The 17,370-nt window shown below is 40.3% G+C and overlaps 3 protein-coding genes across 10 annotated transcripts in view; 2 read left to right on the forward strand and 1 right to left on the reverse strand.

Moving 5' to 3' along the window:
- The window catches only part of cald1b (caldesmon 1b), a 28,030-nt gene extending 26,486 nt beyond the window's left edge, over positions 1–1,544 (forward strand). For 2 of the 4 annotated variants that reach the window (XM_051381648.1, XM_051381646.1), the window contains one exon: positions 62–1,544. Coding sequence is in view for 2 of the 4 variants with exons in the window: in XM_051381646.1 (XP_051237606.1) it covers positions 62–78 (17 nt within the window). In the remaining 2 variants the exon portion in view is untranslated. The remainder of the gene's footprint in view (positions 1–61) is intronic. The other 2 variants (XM_051381649.1, XM_051381647.1) reach the window with 1 other exon arrangement.
- A 277-nt stretch (positions 1,545–1,821) lies between these two features.
- Positions 1,822–6,360, forward strand: tnnt2d (troponin T2d, cardiac). Of its 2 annotated transcripts, XM_051381652.1 has the most exons (12): positions 1,822–1,913; positions 2,764–2,818; positions 2,953–2,963; positions 3,053–3,074; positions 3,162–3,219; positions 3,316–3,432; positions 3,505–3,582; positions 3,693–3,803; positions 4,248–4,360; positions 4,442–4,532; positions 5,223–5,260; positions 6,172–6,360. In XM_051381652.1, exons 2-12 carry the CDS (start codon positions 2,781–2,783, stop codon positions 6,215–6,217), a joined length of 723 nt encoding a protein of 240 aa, XP_051237612.1. In that variant the 5' UTR covers positions 1,822–1,913; positions 2,764–2,780; the 3' UTR covers positions 6,218–6,360. The 2 variants fall into 2 exon arrangements, with proteins under 2 accessions (XP_051237612.1, XP_051237611.1); XM_051381651.1 differs by having other exon boundaries at positions 2,953–3,074.
- dnm1l (dynamin 1-like) lies at positions 5,764–16,781 on the reverse strand. 4 transcript variants are annotated; one of them, XM_051381642.1, is made up of 20 exons: positions 16,551–16,781; positions 14,785–14,929; positions 13,970–13,999; positions 13,221–13,267; positions 12,751–12,822; positions 12,494–12,580; positions 12,212–12,374; positions 11,957–12,077; positions 11,415–11,546; positions 11,018–11,224; positions 10,761–10,881; positions 10,517–10,672; positions 10,308–10,397; positions 10,120–10,212; positions 9,828–9,881; positions 9,509–9,580; positions 8,256–8,432; positions 7,872–7,981; positions 7,565–7,724; positions 5,764–7,162 (listed from the first exon to the last, which is right to left on the reverse strand). In XM_051381642.1, the coding sequence occupies exons 1-20, from the start codon at positions 16,650–16,652 to the stop codon at positions 7,106–7,108; spliced, it is 2,196 nt and encodes a 731-aa protein (XP_051237602.1). In that variant the 5' UTR covers positions 16,653–16,781; the 3' UTR covers positions 5,764–7,105. The 4 variants fall into 4 exon arrangements, with proteins under 4 accessions (XP_051237602.1, XP_051237603.1, XP_051237604.1 ...); XM_051381643.1 differs by lacking the exon at positions 13,970–13,999 and having other exon boundaries at positions 16,551–16,780; XM_051381644.1 differs by lacking the exon at positions 9,509–9,580 and having other exon boundaries at positions 16,551–16,780.
- Positions 16,782–17,370: the final 589 nt, after the last annotated feature.

Genomic DNA, 17,370 nt, shown 5'->3' on the forward strand with positions numbered 1-17,370 from the left:
AGTTTTAAATGATGGATGCTTTGACTAATAGAACCCAAATGTCTGTCTGTCTTTCTATTAGCAGGCGTGAGACCCTAACCACTGACATCCCCATTTAAATCAAGCCTTACCTGACCAATCACAAGGCTCTGCTACTGTATGTGCATCAATTTCCCTTCAACGTACCCATATTTCACATAAAGTCTACACCAGAATGAGGAACAGACAAGGGACCAGGAAAAGCGACATCGGAGGATTCCAGCAGTATCTTTATGATTAACTTTTGCACCGTCCCCAAATCCGAGAATATGTCAGACCTGGTGAGGGTTTTCAGGACAAAGTACCACATGTTAAATGCTTAATAGCTAATGGATTGTGTAGTATCCATCGGTTTAATCGAGATTAGTCTTTACAAATTTCAGATGGCTGTCTGGATGCTTAAATGTTATATTGATTTCAGGCCACACTGGCATGTAAGTTCTTTTGTGATACAGCTTATACTCAATAATAAGCATTTGTGATTTATTCTCATACACTCTCACTGCTTTTAGGGATGATAGTCACTATTTTAACTCCATGTGATAACATAGGCTGTTTAATGTCCATCTCACAGCTTGTATTTGAATTATTAGAGTATACTGCCACTGAGCTGGATGTTGGGTGATTAGCCTGTACATAATTGAGTCATTTCATAAGTCAGCACCACATTCTCTTTATAAAGGGTTTATAAATACTAACTAATGACTTTATCAATGATGAATAAGTCACTAATGAGAGCATGTTTTGGCTTACTAGTGTTGCGGCTCAAGCGTTGGCAATGCCGGTCAGCCTGTTGGCCCACCTCTTTGGTCTAGACTGAAATATCTCAACAACGATGGGATGCATTGCCATGAAATCCGGTACAGACATTCATGGTGCCCAGACAATGAAGCCTACTGACTTTGATGACTTTTCATGTAGTGCCACCAGCAGCTCAAAGTTATACAGTGGGTAGTTACAAAATTTATAAACCCCTTATAATGGGTGCCTTATTATAACGCGGTACCCAGAAGTCCACCACCTCAGGCTAGGTGATGATATCAGTGGCACCACAGATGTAAAAAAAGCCACAGTGTGCAAACGTTTCAGTGTGTCTGTCAACAACACCTGGGTTTGTTAGCTTTTCACATCATTATGTACACACCAACAAAGTCTATGAATACTTGAGTATCGAGTTGAGTGAGTATCCACTGTAACAACTATTCAGTGACCAAATGCAAAACTATTTAACAAGCAGGTAGTGGTCTTGCTTATCTATCATCAGTTTACATGCCACTAACTTTGCAGTTTGCAGTTTATTTATGCAGCAGCGATAAAGGTTTATATGCACTCTGTTTGAACAATGCCTGTAATTAACTTTAGATTGTACCCCGGTGTTCTTGTCAGTCAGCAGTGCACATGAATTCAACCCTGCAAAAAAAATGTATTGTGAGTCTTTCAGTATTATTGTGTTTGATTGCTTTGTTTGAATGTTTAGAGTTATTGTTTGTTCTTGCTTCAGCAATAAAAAAGAAAAAAAAAGAAAAGCGTGTTCCGTTGTTTTGATTTTAGTTTGATTGGGAGGAAATATTGCTTCATGTCCTTCCTAACTGCTTGGGAAATGATGGAGTGTTGAAACCTGAGTTGCTGTTGAAAGCTTGAATGGATATGTGACATTTTACCAGGATAGGAACGTACCTGCTCAATGTGTGTGTGTGTGTGTGTGTGTGTGTGTGTGTGCATGTGTGTGTGAGACAGAGCTCCTGCTGTCTAACAATAGACTGACCAGCCATAGGGTGCTGCGGTCACATGAGTAAGAAGGGCTGGACTATGTATCCTTGATGCTCAACCTGTTGTGAACTTCAAGGAGCTGAAGTCTGTCGCCCGTCTCTGAGCTCCCTCTGTCTGGCTCACAGGTAAGGACTCTCAGTATTGCTACTTGAAATGAAAGCCTTGTTTAGTCATAAATCTTGCAAACAATGTTTCCTGATTGTTGAGTTAGAGATAACTGTGTGTTTAAATTGTGTTCACTGATTGCTAAGATCTGTAAGGGACATTCAACACGTTGTTTCAGTCTTATTATATGATTGAGATTACTCACTTCTCACTAGTGGTACCACTGTACAATCCCCTAAAGTATGTGTACCCTGCTCTGACACAAAATAAAATAAATATTTGAAGGGTAATAATAAATAGAAAGAAACTCAGTTCATTCACTTGAACACTGTCTTTAAGTGCACATATTTACATAAATTTGATGCCACTTAATAGTACTTCAACACATTTCAGGGAAGCATTTCCTTCTTATTTCCCTAAACTTATCTGACAGCTGTAAATAACTTACATGTGTAAGTAACTGAGGATATTTACTTCTAAAATTACCTTCCAGCTGCAGAAACTAATAGTTACCTTTCAGATTATGAGTGCAATTCTTTTTTTACAGCTTGCAGCATTAATTTAACACTCTGAAATGAGACATTTCCTAATGGGAACTTTGGTTTTTGATTCTAAGAACATTTTACCGCTAATACAAGTTATTTTAATCGATTGTTTGAACGCAGGACTTTTACTAGTATCGTGGTGTTGACAGTATTGCTAAAAGATCCCAATACTTCTTCCACTACTGCCACTGTGACCACAGATATTTGGGTCAGTACTGTCATTGTAAACTGTGTGAACTGTTGCCACCCCATGCTCTGCTGTGTTGTTTAATGATCAGATATATTTGCCAGTCTAAAAATAGACTAAAAGGGATCCATTTTGCAGAGCTCATCCATAACAAAATGTCTGACACAGAAGAAGTCCTGGAGGAGGAAGTTCAGTATGTACTCATTTTAACACTTTTGTGTTTTCATATTGTTTCTAATTATGACTCAATATTTGGGATTTTCCAAATTATTAATTTATCTTTTTATTATTCTTATTCCTATTGTCAATGCTGTTGTTCTTCTAAAGGGAGGAAGAAGGTAAGAAAGCAGCATGTGTTTATATACTGAATTTCATTTAATTCCCAAACATTTTACTAATCATTTATGTTCCCGACCATCAGCGCAAGATGGGTCAAAGCCCAAGCCTAAGTAAGTGTCTTAGCTCTTCTTTTTGTCAAGCAGTTAAAAACACAACTTAAGGCAGTTTTGACAGTAATAAACTGTTCACTTCCACAGGTTTATGACAAATATTACCGCCCCAAAGATCCCTGATGGTGACAAAGTGGATTTCGATGTGAGTCAACCCTATTAAATGCCTCCTTCTTTATAGAAACAAACATCAGATAAAAACATCATAACGTCTAACACTGATTTGTTTTCCTGATGGCAGGACATCCACAGGAAGCGTCAGGAGAAGGATCTGTCTGAGCTGCAGTCTCTGATCGAGGCTCACTTCATCCAGAGGAAGAAGGAGGAAGAGGAGCTCATCGCCCTTGTTAACAGAATTGTGAGTGTGTTGATCAAAGAGGAATCACGTTTCTGTTTGGTCAAAATCACCTTGACTCTGTCTCTTTTACAGGAGAAACGTCGTGCTGAGAGAGCAGAGCAGCAAAGGGTCCGGACAGAGAGAGAGAAGGAGAGGCAGGCCAGACTCGCGGTATGGTCTCAGCGTACATTAAATCCTCACACCACAGTACATCATAACAGCCAACATGAAAAAAAACCCATCTGTTTCTCTTCTAAATGACTGACTTGTGCTGCATACAGGAGGAAAAGGAGCGGAAGGAGATGGAGGAGCAGCGTAAGAAGTATGATGATGATGCCAAGAAGAAGAAGGCCCTCTCAAACATGACCCAGCAGTACAGTGCTGGACAAAAGGTCAGACAACTTCTCATGGCTTATAGGTTTTCAATATGAAACAAAATGAACATGGAAAAAGAACTCAGAAATCAGGCTGTTGCTTGACTATATGTAGATGTACAAAAATGACAACTTACTTTGTTACACAGAATCACCAAACAGGCAATTCTGACTGTAACTATTGACTGTAGCCACTTATGCATGAATGCACACTGCAAACCAACCCCTCTCCAAAGAGGGATGCCCCTAGACGTGGTGATCTATCTATCAGACTGCCTTAAAACTTAAATATCCTCCCTGCATGTACCATATCAGCATCACTGTAAGCTACTTTGGCAATCTTGCTTTTCCAAAAAATATTTGAGTACAATACAGTCAATTTCAATCAGTTATTAGTCAAAACATTTACATATGTTTTTCAGTCACTGTAACATATGTATCTTCTTTACCTGACCAATACAGGGTGAGAGCAGAAAAGGAGGCAAGAAACAAACTGAGAGGGAAAAGAAGAAGAAGATCCTGGCTGACCGCAGGAAGCCTCTCAGTGTTGATCACCTGAATGAGGATAAACTGAAGTATGACAAAGCTGCCCAGGGTTTTCTATTCGAACATTGTCTCAAAGGTTACATTATGACCTCCGATTGTTTTGTGTTCAGGGAGAAGGCCAGCGAGCTGTGGCAGTGGCTGATGGGACTGGAGGCTGAGAAGTTTGATCTGAGTGAGAAACTGAAAAGACAGAAGTATGATGTAAGTCATCCAACATACAGCTGGAAGTGCTTCAGTGATGACGTCTTTGATGGCAAAACAAGTGGAAGATCAGCTTCAGTCAAGATGGAAATCATACAAAAACAGAACCTGAAATATTTTTAAATAAGTGTTCCATCTTTTTCTAGTTATTTAAGGGATATATTCTTGTAGAAATTACTTGTGGTAGACCCTGTAATGTAGTTTGTCTCAAATGTTGAGACAAAGAATGTAAAAGGTACAATTTAAATTTATATTCAAAGGTTAAAGGTAAATATTTATATGTCAAGCTTACCTGAGCCAGGATGTCACTGTAATTTCAGTGCACCTATATTTTACTGGCGAGGTCTGAGAATAAAGTTGACAAACTTCCTATCATGATCACTGTTCACATAGAATATATAGGCAACATATGATTTGCCATCTGAAGACATGGGGCCATCTGAAGACATGGGGCCACTTTAACTGTTCAGAGACTGCAATAACAGCAGCTGTGTGGCCATCTGAGAAAGAGCTTTCTTAAAATAAGCATAAAATAATCAACCAAATTGATAATCACAAACTACAGGAATATGGATATGTTGGGTATAAGGAGGGTTTTCCAGGTGCCAGGGTTCTGTTAGCAACCTCTGCTGGACATGTCTGGTATCTGTGTTCTGTAAAATGCTTAGCAAGGTTTGTGTGTCCTTGCAGATTAACCAGCTTCTTGCCCGAGTCCAGGACCACCAGAGGTAAGTACACAAACCCCTGGATGGATTTACTCTTGGTTTTCAGTTAGACTAGATGCTGGGCTTGTCTCTGATTTAATTTTCTCCTTAGATTGTTTACCATCTGGTCTAAATCTTCACTGAACTAAACAGATAAACAGATCAATTTTTCCATTATGCCAGTTTATACGAATACCACTTCACACTTTTTATTACTATTATAAACATGGATGCATCAGAGACCACAGAGTACTATCACTTGAGTATATTCTTTGAATGTTAAAACACAAGAACTGAAAAGAGTTTAGCTAACCCATCATCACCACCCCCCCCCCCATCTCAATCAGTTAAGTTTGCATCGAAGTTGTGTCTGACAAGCTCTGCATGGTAATTTTAAAGGAGTACTGTGTAATACGACTGCAGCAAGTTGCAACACAGCCATTGCAAAGACAGCTCTGCAGAAGTTGTCCAATTATTTATGCCTGCATACTTTTGATAAATAGCATGAACAGGACTCTTTCAAAACATCAGAGGAAAGAAACTGCTTTTATTTGCAATGTCATTAGGGACACAAATCCTTTACTGTATTCTTACAATTCTGATTCAACCAAAACTTATTTTATGTCAGAAAAGTGGCTGCAAGCCTGAGAGCTAATATGCTGCAATCTCCAGAAACATTGTGTACCGTCATAATGCCATTTGCAGGAAAGATACCCGCACATGGGGACATTTTATTACTTCTGTGTGAGCTTGTCTTGAAGGATTAAAAACACATCATGTGGTTCAGGGTGGGGTTTCTGTTTTTCTTACCATCAGTATTGTACAAACCAAACTACACCCTGTTCACACACTTTTATTGGTTCAGCTGAGTGCTGCAATCGAATGCACTCCATCTGTGCTAAACTCACTGTCTTGTTTTACCTGCACCCTTTCAGCGCCAAAGGTCGCGGCAAGGGCAAGATGGGTGGCCGGCTGAGGTAAAGGAGCAGCCAGACGGCGCTGAGGCAGACCGCCACACCAGTGATTGGCCTATGTGTCTATTGTGTGTGCATTCATTCTTCTGTTGTGTTGGGTTACATGTCAATTATCATGACATCAAAACAATAAATAGGTCATTACATCCACTCTGCTGCCTCTCTGCAAACTATGCAGGTTGTCTGTTTTCTGTCTCACATACAGTACATAACACGTTTATACAAAATCTTAAGCAGCTTCTCTAACTGCTCACTGAATGTGTTCAAACCTCAATAAATGTTATCTTGTTGAATAAGGATAGGTAAACAAAAACACAAATACGGGTCTGATGTAATGTAATCCACACCATATAATGCTTTTACTAAGAGGAAACAGTGTAAAAATGGTGGAGTACTTTCCTAATAAAAATACCGTAAGTGCAGTTCTTTGGAACAATTAGCAGCAAACACACATTTAGTCAACATCTCATAAAAGACATGACGTGATAAAGAGAGCATCTACATGTAGCGTGGGTTTATTATTTCTAGCTTTAATTCAAATCTACATTAAGAGCAGACATTCCTCAGCAAGGCTCCACATAGTGGTGATGCATAACATTATCTATATATTGTTTTAATTACATAAGAAAAAATAGAATAATCTAGGGCAGGAGCATGTGTGATGCCGATGGCGAGGGACCGATATGTACTGCCCTTCAATAAAGTCATTAAGTCCTTACTGTACATTAAAACTATGTTTCGATATACACATATCCACACCAGTGCATTTTCAACTTGTTCCGTCTCGGCAGTCTGAGGTGCTGGGAGACTCAGCAGGGGTTACAGAAGGGGTCGATGGTCCAAGAGGGCGAGGGTCCATGTGGGATGAAGAGAGCCTGCTGAAGAGAGGCCGCCCTCACCACATGTGGGTTTCTCTGATCTCTGCTATCACCTGACCAGCTTTCTGCAATGCCTGGGCAGGAGACAAACAGATGAAACCGTGTAAATTCAACAACTCTGTCATGTTCATACTCTACGCATAGCCCTTTTTATACATATTGGGGTACATTGTTTCTACATCAACTAGTACTTATACACTGAATGTACAATATTATTTGAGACATCTTCCTATTATTGAGTTCCTTGAAATTGTCTTAAGCTATTAAATCCTTTAATAAGGGAATTCAATAAGGGAAGATGGTCTTGATTTACTTCTGAATACTGAAGAAAGTTTAAAAACATGCCTGTTGAAGGTCCATGACCAAAACGCTGTGTGTCTAATAAAGTAAGTAAAGTAAATGTTTTATTTAGCAGTGTATGATTGACACTGGATAATGGCTTTGCGGTCCACAGTGACACTTGATGGATCTGTTACCTTGAGCATATCAGCAGCCTCGTTGCGTCTCTGAGCCATGTCCTCGGACTCTGTCAGCAGGTCGTTCAGCAGGGCCGTCTTGTACAACTGACCCACCAGCTCACTCTGCAGGCAGTCCTTCACGTGGTTCACCAGGAAGTGCATCACTGCCTTGGGTACACTGAGGCCAAACAACAACAACAGCAACAGAGGGGGAAGTCAGATTTTTAAAAAAAAGGATAGAAGAGGACAATAAACCCTTTAAGAAAGATGTCAAAATCTCAAAATGAGAAGATGATGGGTGAAATTGTGCAGTGAGTATGTGTACCTGTCCTGGATGTTTTTCCGAACGATAAGGAAGTATGACTTGATGAGTCTCTCGATGACCTCACAGTCCCTCTGCTCCCGAGCAGACAACTTCCTGGATACTGGAACAGGCTGGCAATGAAAGGGCATCACACGTGATTATTAATGAACATCTTAATGATCCAAGATTCAACCTGGAAAATGCATACGTAAACAAAGGTAAAAGCAAGAATAAAACTGTTCAGTGGGGCACCTACTAAAAGATGTAAGGTGGTACCTCAGCTCCCTCCCTGAAAGACTTCCTCATATAAAATCCTATATAATTAACCACCAATACATCACCAGACTAACATTATGGGCCAGGGACCAAACCTATTCATCGAGTCTTTGAATGCAGAGTACCCACCACATCTAGCAGGTTGACAGCGTAGCCCTTCTGTTGGCTGGAAGCGAAGAGGGGTTGGGGCACCGCCCTGTCTCCAGCTGTATTTTCCTCTCCTCTTTTCAACATGCCCCTCCAGTTCCCCGTCCCACTGTCTGTCTGCTCGGGGACAGAGCCACTCTGAGAGCTACCAGCCGCTGCCTACAGGGAGGAGAGAGACGGGGGGTGAGGATATGTCCGGTAGAATAAATGCTCAGGAAATTTAAAGGGTTGGAAATGTGACATGTGCATAAGAAGTCGGGAACAGAGGTTAAATCAACAAGGTTCACAAAACAAAAATGAAAAAATATATTGTACAGAGATTAAAATATATATATGAATTCAAAAGTGCATTCAAATTGCATGCCACGGGACTTATTTGACTTCACTCCAAAGAAGTTCAATCAAAAGAAGTCTGATGGAAAATACTGACAAGCAGTATGAACATCTTATACCACCAAGGTTGAGGGATGTCAGACATGACATCACTCTTTCATTTCTGGTCGTTAGGCCAGTGTGGGCAATGTTACAAAGAAATCACCATGCTCATTGGATTTACAGGATTAGATAGAATCCTAAATGTGATTGGTATTGATATTTTACTCACAGGATTAGCCAAAAACAGACATTCCCATCTGATTATTTTATATAAATATACATGCATTTATATATATATATATATATATATATATATATATATATAGCCGTTATAGCACATGTATCATCATAGAAAATTTTGTTCACATCACCCACACCAAAGCTAGTACAGTTTTTCAATATACCTTTTTCACAGCCATTCTGACATGTAATAGTAGGATAAACACAGGTGTTACCAATGATACTAATTAAGGCTCACTTCCATTCAGGTCAAACAGAGTCAGAGTGCTGCTTTTGTGCATGTTGGCTCACCGGAAAGGCTCTGCTACATGAAACATGAAGGACCTTAGTTAGTTTTCATTTGGCTGCTATAAAAAGGTCTATTGAGTCTGGGGTTAATGCATTTCTTCTGTCAGGGCAACCACCAAGCAGAATAAAGGGGTTAGATGTTCAATATGCATAGAGTGGAAGTCAGTGATCAGATCAGCCAGTCAGTTTATGACGGGTAAAAACTGCCCCGTCAACCCACTGAACACTGAAGAACAACCACCCGCTGCAACGCGGGTTTTAGAGTCATTCAGTACGGGCTTGGGGGTGGAAAGAGGTCAGATGTGAACAAGCAGCGACTGAACGAGACACACCTTGGCAACCTCACTCTCGGGGGGAGGATGGTCGGTGGGGGAGAGAGATTGCCCACCTGGGCCTTTAAAGGACTACAGAAAGACAACATCAGGAAGAAAAGATTGGACAGAAAACTGACAGGCGCTACATGCAACAAGTGCATGAGCTTTGCACAATGTGGGAAAGAACTGTTAGATTTAATCAAAAAAAAAAGAAAAGTTTTGATGTTAGTTCTTTAGTGAAAGAGGACCAACTTTATATGCTTGAGTGGTAGAAAATGTGTTAAACCCTGTTACAAGAAATGAGAAGAGTAGTAAATCTTATGCATGCTGACTGTACCTTGTCTCTGGGGACACCAGCAGGGAGGTCTCTCATTCTGTTGCGTCTCTGCTCCTATAAAGCAAAAAGTTTAACAACCAACTCCGTCAAATTGAAAAATTGTTTCAAATAATACTGTGTCATTGTTTTGTTTTGTGCTCTGCTAGTGCTGTTCAATAATATGATCAATGCTCAGAAAGCACATATTTGTACAGTCAACACTATCAGTCTGAGATTCTGATTAAGGATCAAAAAACACTGCATTTACTGAATCATGTCTCATGTAAAGTCAACTTTCATGCTCATCTCTTACCTCTATGTTATTGTTCATGAGGCCGCAGGCATCAGCAAAGTCTGGGTGCTTGGTGTTGATGTAGGCCAGCTCAATGGCAACCAGGTTGTGAACCTGAAGTGAAATTCCAAAATTGATTCATCAGACTAGAAAACTCACAAACTTCCCATTCAAATTCTTAGTGGTATTTACTGTGAGCAGGTTCTGACCATTTCATTGGTGACAGGGAGTCTTTTTCTGAGTAACGAGGTGACCACTTCTACAATGGCATCATGGAGCTTTGGAAACCTCAGCAGCTCCTGCAGACATAAACAATAATCACTTTTACTATTATGCACTGCAGTTTTTTGTATTTACTGCAAACTGGATCTCTGTAATTTAGTTTTTAAAATGGTGCATGTGTGAGTGTATTTCTCACCTGTGTGCTGTAGTTGCTGCAGTGTTGGATAATCCTCTGCATCTCCTCATGGACCAGCTCCACGCAGCGCAGGCTGGGCTCCTCCAGACGCTTGACCTGCCTCTTCACAAGCAGCTCAAAGGAAACCTCAGGCACAAATAAAGCAGGCCTCGGGCCCTGTCAAATACAATTACATTTAATTACGTCTTCAAAAAGGTTTAATTTAAAACAGAGATTACATCCTGAAGAGGTAGCAGCAACCCACCGTTGCATTTCTGATTGCTGTGAGCACATCGATGGTTGTCAGACCGCCAAGAGGATCAACCGACTCCAATGTGCGACCAAACGTTTCATGAAATATATAACAGATTCTTGCACCACCACATCTGAAGAAAGAGGAAAGCAAACACCATTAAACATACAGGCAGCATTTGGTTTAAGCTGAGCACTAAGGAGAGTAATGACACTAGCACCCTTTGGTGGTGTATGAAGGTAAATGCAGTTCAGTGTTGTGTAACTCACAGTTCAGCTGTCTCAATGTACTTGGCTGTGCCCTCTATGGTGTGGCAGTACTCTGCAGCAAACTTGGTGATGAGCTGCAGCAACGTGGAGCTCTTGTCATCGACAGGTTCACCGTAACTGTTGAGTAGAGACTGATACTGCGCTGCCAGCACGTTGATCCTCGTCTTCAGCTCAGGAAGACAGTCTCTGATGTGGTGCATGAGTAACCTATGATAACATTAAAGAAAGCAGCTTATGCTTCGATTGTAGACTACAATAGTATGTTAACATGAATTATTTAGAGGTCACTGTCATATGTTCCACTTTGTCAGAGAGGGAGTAAAGCTCAAATGTACACGGTCACTTAAATTAAGAAGCAGTTTCTCATCAAAGTAATGAACAAATTCCAACTCGATACCTGTTCAATGTTCTGGCCAGATATTTAGTTCCATTCCTGTTTGCAAGGGAGGGGTACTTCTTTTGTAGGAAGGCGTATTCATCCCGGATTGAATCTGCCACCAACTTCTTCTGATTGATATCCAACTGACTCCTAAGAAATGCATAAAACAAAAAATATTTGTCTTAGTTGGCCTTAGACATGGCTTTTTATTACACAAACTCTCAGATCAAGTGTATAAGAATCTGGTGTAAAGTATTAAATTTTTCAACATGGTCATTTAGTATGGAAATCTGAATGTTATGAAAACAATGAAATTGTACAACAGCAAATATAGCTAGTAAAATAGTCCCAGATGCAACCAAGTGACAAATATAAACATTATAATGATATAATATAATATAATATAATATAATATATAATGAATATAATAATCTTTCCCACTTAAGAAGTTTGTTTTTTTGTCTGTCAGCACAATTTTCACAACATGTACAATAAAGTGTCTAGTTTTATTCATTACTAACTAACTTGCTAACTAAGCGCAGCACAAAAGTGCCGGTTACCTGTTAACTACTCCAATAATCCCCAGTTTGACAGGAATGACTCTGCCCATTAATACATCCATGGCATCTGTACCAGCATCCATCAGATCTAGCTTGGTCACCACTGCTAGTGTCCTCCTGCCTGAGGACAAAGACATACACACCTGGTTACACCTCTGAGGCAAGAAATGCAAAGAGTATGTGACTCAAAAGACAAGTGCATAGGTTGATGACATTAAAAGAAACAGAAGCTGAGGAACAATAAAGGTAATTTACCATCTGTGTCAACCTCGCGAGCTACTTTAAGGGCCTCTGAGGTCGCCATGTCTGTATTGGCAGCAGTCACAGCCAGGATGATTGAGTTGGGGTTGGAGATGTACTTGAGGATCAATTCTTTGATCTGGATCTCGATGTCTTTGGGCTGGTCTCCCACTGGTACCTGTTTTAATAAACACACATGTTGACTTTGAAGTCAATGAAATGTATCTGCGGGATCATTTTGAGTTTGTAGATCACACAGGTTTGAATATGTGGAAGTCAAAAGGAAATGTAGCTCACCTTTGTAATACCCGGAAGGTCAACCAACGTGAGATTCACAACATGTGGTGAGAAGATTTTCAGGTGAATGGGTTCATCACTAATACCCTGTGAAAAAGAATAATTCTTCAGTTACTCATACGGATTGAGGTTTCTTCAGAGGTTGACTCAAAATCCCAGATTGATGCTGACTGTTAAAGATCATCCAGTTTCTCCATGGACATAATTTCCAGTTTGGAACTGTTGACAATCCCTCTTAATGATCTTAATTAGCATACCTTGTTATTGCCAGAAATTCTTTCAGTTTCAGCTTCAATTTCTTGCCTGATCTCCTCAAAGTCTGTGTAGATCTGAAAGAACAACATTTTTGATCATCAACCAACAACAATGATAGGGAAATATTCATAAAAGTCACTGTAATGAGGTTTTCCGCACATCATAAAGGCTTCTTTGTTCAAACATGTTCAAACTATGTGGAGCTCAGCAGACACATTTCAACTTTGGACATTTGGCCTACAGCCACATAAATATTCTTAGCTACTGAGAAGGTGTGTGCATGATCTCATTATAGATATTGTTGTTGTAAACATTCCCCAGTAGCTAATCTATAAATGTCAGTGAATCAGCACATAACAACGCCATTTCATGATCATATCCAGTTCATCAAATGCTTCTATATACAGTGCAGCAGTGGTGGGAAACTCGATCAAGAGTATAATTTTCTGGGACAAGACGGTAACAACTCTACCTTGTTTTTGGTGTGTAGGAATTTACCCCACTCCTCTCCGTCGATGCCTGCAGAGATACAAAGTCGAGGACAGATGTTTCAGTCACTGATGTGACAGATGTGGCTTTAAGTTCAGTGTTGCTATTATTACTACAGCTATGGTAAATGTCTCATGGGAGGATTTCTCTGTTGGCAAATACATTATGGAAAAACTCCTCAGAGCAAAGATCCACAGCTGAAGAATAAAAAAAGAAAAAAAAAAAACAACAGTGGAAGAACTGTTGTTTCAGTCATGGAAGCAAATAAAATCCTAAAGCAAAGCAAAGAAAATGGGCGCTTTGGGTGGAAGACTTCTTTAAAAAACAAAATATATATTTCAAATGCAATACTTAGCATTGCAACAACGGCGAGGAAACAACGTTACAAGGGTGGAATCTGTTAGTCATCTTAGAGGAAGCTAGTATTTGAGGCAATTATAGGTGAGCTTTGGGGAAGTTGGAATCAGTCAGTTAATGACTTAAAATGTAAAACTAATCCCAAAATGATTATTTTTGACAGAAATCTGCAAATTTTCTTTGTCTAACTTCAACTGACAGAGACCAGCCTAAATCGAGGGGAGGGTTTGAGCTGAGTAAAGTGAAGCCACATGGTTTGGCAGCTTTGGAAAAGCTACATAAATACAAGGCAGGATGGGGCAGAATGGGCAAAAGGAACGGAGGAGGTTATGTTATGTATAAACATAATTAGGTAGAGAACAAGGAAAAGGAGACCTCTGTAAAGGCGTCCATTTTTCTTGGATTCTGTGGTTAGGGAGAGATGACAGGAGACAAAAGGGTTAGCCTGGCTATCTGCAGCTCTGCACGATACTCTGATACGAGTCACTCTGAGGCCATTGCCAGAGGAGAGCACTGAATAAACGCAAGACCTTGATACATTTTTGTCCCCTGTTCTTTTCACTGAGAAGTGGATGGTATCAGTGCTGATTCTGACTCTGCTATTCCTTTCATAACATAAAAACAATCCATAGCACCGTAGTCTTATGGCCAAAGAAAGTGTCAAAGATCTCCATTAGATTTAAATCTTGTGATCAAATCAGTAAAAGTGAAACATACTACATAAGTCCGATTGCTGACTTTGCTCTTTGTACCTGCCTGTAACTGAAACACCCCAATACATTCACTTAAACACAAAGGTTTATTGGTGAGGTACACTGACTAGTTTGTTTATTGCTACATATCCTGATAAAATACCAAATCATGCAAAATGCGTATTAGAGCGAGGCTGTTAAATTGGCCAGGCCAATATATCGGCCAATATTAGCTTATTGCAAACACATCATATCTGAATATGTGGCTGGAAATAACAATGATTTGCAGTACAGAAATGCCAAACAATATATCATTATCAGAACCCCTAAATATCAAAATCAGTCCCGAACCTCAAAAATCCAGGACCAGTCTGGCTATAACACACGTACAGTACATTGTGTATATTGTGTATAAAAGATCATGTAGTTTGCAGGAGAAGATTAATGTGGAATAACTACACACATACAGAAGTAGAATAGAAGTGACAGTGAGGTTACCATTCTCTTCACTGGTTTTCCTCCGGTCCTCTTGGTCGATGTGCACTAGCTGAAGGATAAGCGGTCGGCGTGTGACGATGCCGGTGCCACGTGGCAGGAGGTCCCTGCCAACCAGGCTCTCTAAAACTGAACTCTTCCCACTGCTCTGTAGACAATAACAACAACAACATCGTAAACAAAGCCAAAAGTATGAATGACTCACTGACCAGAGAAATCACACCTCCCATTGTGCAGCTAAAGACAAAACACACTGACTGCACTGAGAGTCGACTGTGTTTGACATCACTTCTCTGCCCTGTTGTTATCACTGCAGGTCCCTTTCCAGGGGACGAGGAACCATTTCAGGAACCCTAACTGCATTCCCACCAGAACAACCAGGGTCTAACTTCCTGCTTTTCGGACGGCCCAGGAACTATCGGGGCAAAGTTGGCCGTCCTGGAAGTCGCTCACTGGTCGCACACAACCCTTGTGGCTGCTCCAACCTGTGCACCCATTCACACAAGCACTGGGTGCAGCTAGGAAGACATATCTGGTTTTTCTTGACATGTGTGGTGGAGTAACCCTGAATGAGATCTGATGAACTGAAATACCTCACTTAGCTCACTTGGCTAGCAGATTCCTCTTAAATGGACTGATACTGGGGATGAGGGCTTAAAAATGTTATCAGTTGCTTCCTCTGTAGCAGTAAACCTAACGTTGTTTCGGCTGATATACGTTTGGCCTATTTATAGACCTGACTGGGATAACCAGTTATTAATACTTGGCATCAGGTCTCTGTTACAGCTGTCCTTAACTGAAGGTCTTTGGAGATCTGGGCCTTTATGGAGCTCCGGCAAGGACAAGCATAACAAATCAGGCATTTAAGGCATCCTCTGGCTTAACCTGTCTCACTGTAACACCCTCAGTCGCCTGCCAAAAGGTCTGAGACAGTCACATCCTATTAGCTGACAGCAGTGAGAGTAAACGTGTCAGACAAAACCTGCCACTTTAAACCAATTAGCCTCTAACGTGTACACAAGGTAGTTAGATGAACAGCGCGAAACTGTATTCGAGAATAAAGGTGTTGGTTCAACGTCATGGTCAGTCGTAGTACATGCTGCTGTACTGTACTGTGTTCAGGTGACTGTAACAATTTGTTCCCCCCATTTATGTTAACAAGGGTAGGCTACTAATAATATATCAACACCTCTGTAAAACAACAATTTTAACTGTGATGAAGATAAGCCTTATGTCGAATTCAGTCATATTAGACAATAGGTTTAGCATCTGAGTGTATGCTCTATTGTGTGTGTGTGTGTGTGTGTGTGTGTGTGTGTGTGTGTGTGACTGGAGAATATCATGTTTTCCATTAAGACACCTCCTTGGTAATATGTGAACGGTATGAGAAGATCAATGTGTTTATGTTTACCAAGCTAAATCTAACCAAGGAAACCAGAATTGAATTGTGTATCCAGGATAGTGCCCTGAAGGCTGTGTGGTTTGATCTCTGTCAACCAAAACAATGCTAGGTTGAGCTAAGTTGTAAGTGCGATCACATGTAGCTAATGCTAACTAAGTTTCTAAACGAATTCACTTTGATATCCCCCCCCACCAAAAAAAAGAAGGGGCGAAGCTAACGTAACATTCACACAGCCAACGCGGCTTTGTCTATCACACCTGCATGAAACTGAAAGAGGAACTGAAGTCAAATATCAGCAGCAGCCAAAACAATAAGTTGGTGCAGGCTAACTAACTTGCTAGCCTTTAAGCAAAGTGACGTTTCTCACCTGAGTTCCCACAACGACTATCTGCGGCAGCTGAATTATATCTGCGCCGACCGTGTTGAACACATCCTGCAGTTTGTTTATGACAGGTATGAGGGCCTCCATGAGCTCCGATGTGAATCCCAACCTGTCAAAAATAGGCAACTTTCTTCACCCTGTCGCACACGGGTACAAAGTCATTCAATGTCCCACAGCTAAAGCTACTGGCGTCTGGTCTCTTCGGATCTGCCAACAACTGCGCAGACGGTTGCTGCAGTGTTGAATCATGGGAGTTTGAGTTCAGAAGAGTCCCACTCAACGGCAAAGTGTCCGGGGTTTGACTTTTGATGAACTACATTTCCTAGAGGTGTCTCGTATTGTGCCGATGAAAAGAAAAAAGAAAGACCATTATTTTTCCTCTACGCAACAGTAACTATGGTGAATATCAAAATATTTATGTTACGTATACGATAAAGGGATGCTACATTTATGAGGGAACCGACACGACCTGTTTTTTACTTTATTATTTTTTTTTAAATTATTCTTTATTTTGGGACTGCCGTTTATATTACAACAGAACACCTGTAGTTTAATTTCCTTTTCTTCATAAATGAATAAATAGTGACGAGGATATCTGAGAGGAAACTATCAAAATCAGTAAGGTTTAGTAAAATAAAACAGCATTATGTAACGTTAATCATTAACGTAACTTCAACAAAATCTGTGTGTAAAGGCCTTTCATAATTTATACAATATATTATAATGCTACAAAATGTTTATAAAATGAATGAAACGTGCCAGATTTTGGTTTTTTTTAATCTAAAATGTGAACTCTTACCCAACA

The sequence above is a fragment of the Dicentrarchus labrax genome, unplaced genomic scaffold (genome assembly GCF_905237075.1).
Source record: "Dicentrarchus labrax unplaced genomic scaffold, dlabrax2021, whole genome shotgun sequence".
NCBI classification, from domain to species: domain Eukaryota; kingdom Metazoa; phylum Chordata; class Actinopteri; family Moronidae; genus Dicentrarchus; species Dicentrarchus labrax.

Coding starts and splice junctions, on each gene's coding strand:
- dnm1l (XM_051381642.1), bottom strand. CDS start 16,652: ATGGAGGCCCTCATACCTGTCATAAACAAACTGCAGGATGTGTTCAAC. Junction 11,225..11,414: donor CTGGCCAGAACATTGAACAG/GTATCGAGTTGG, acceptor ATGTTATCATAG/GTTACTCATGCACCACATCA. Junction 7,982..8,255: donor CTGTCAACCTGCTAGATGTG/GTGGGTACTCTG, acceptor TTTCATTGCCAG/CCTGTTCCAGTATCCAGGAA.
- tnnt2d (XM_051381651.1), top strand. CDS start 2,977: ATGTGTTTATATACTGAATTTCATTTAATTCCCAAACATTTTACTAAT. Junction 3,220..3,315: donor GTGACAAAGTGGATTTCGAT/GTGAGTCAACCC, acceptor TCCTGATGGCAG/GACATCCACAGGAAGCGTCA. Junction 3,804..4,247: donor AGTACAGTGCTGGACAAAAG/GTCAGACAACTT, acceptor TGACCAATACAG/GGTGAGAGCAGAAAAGGAGG.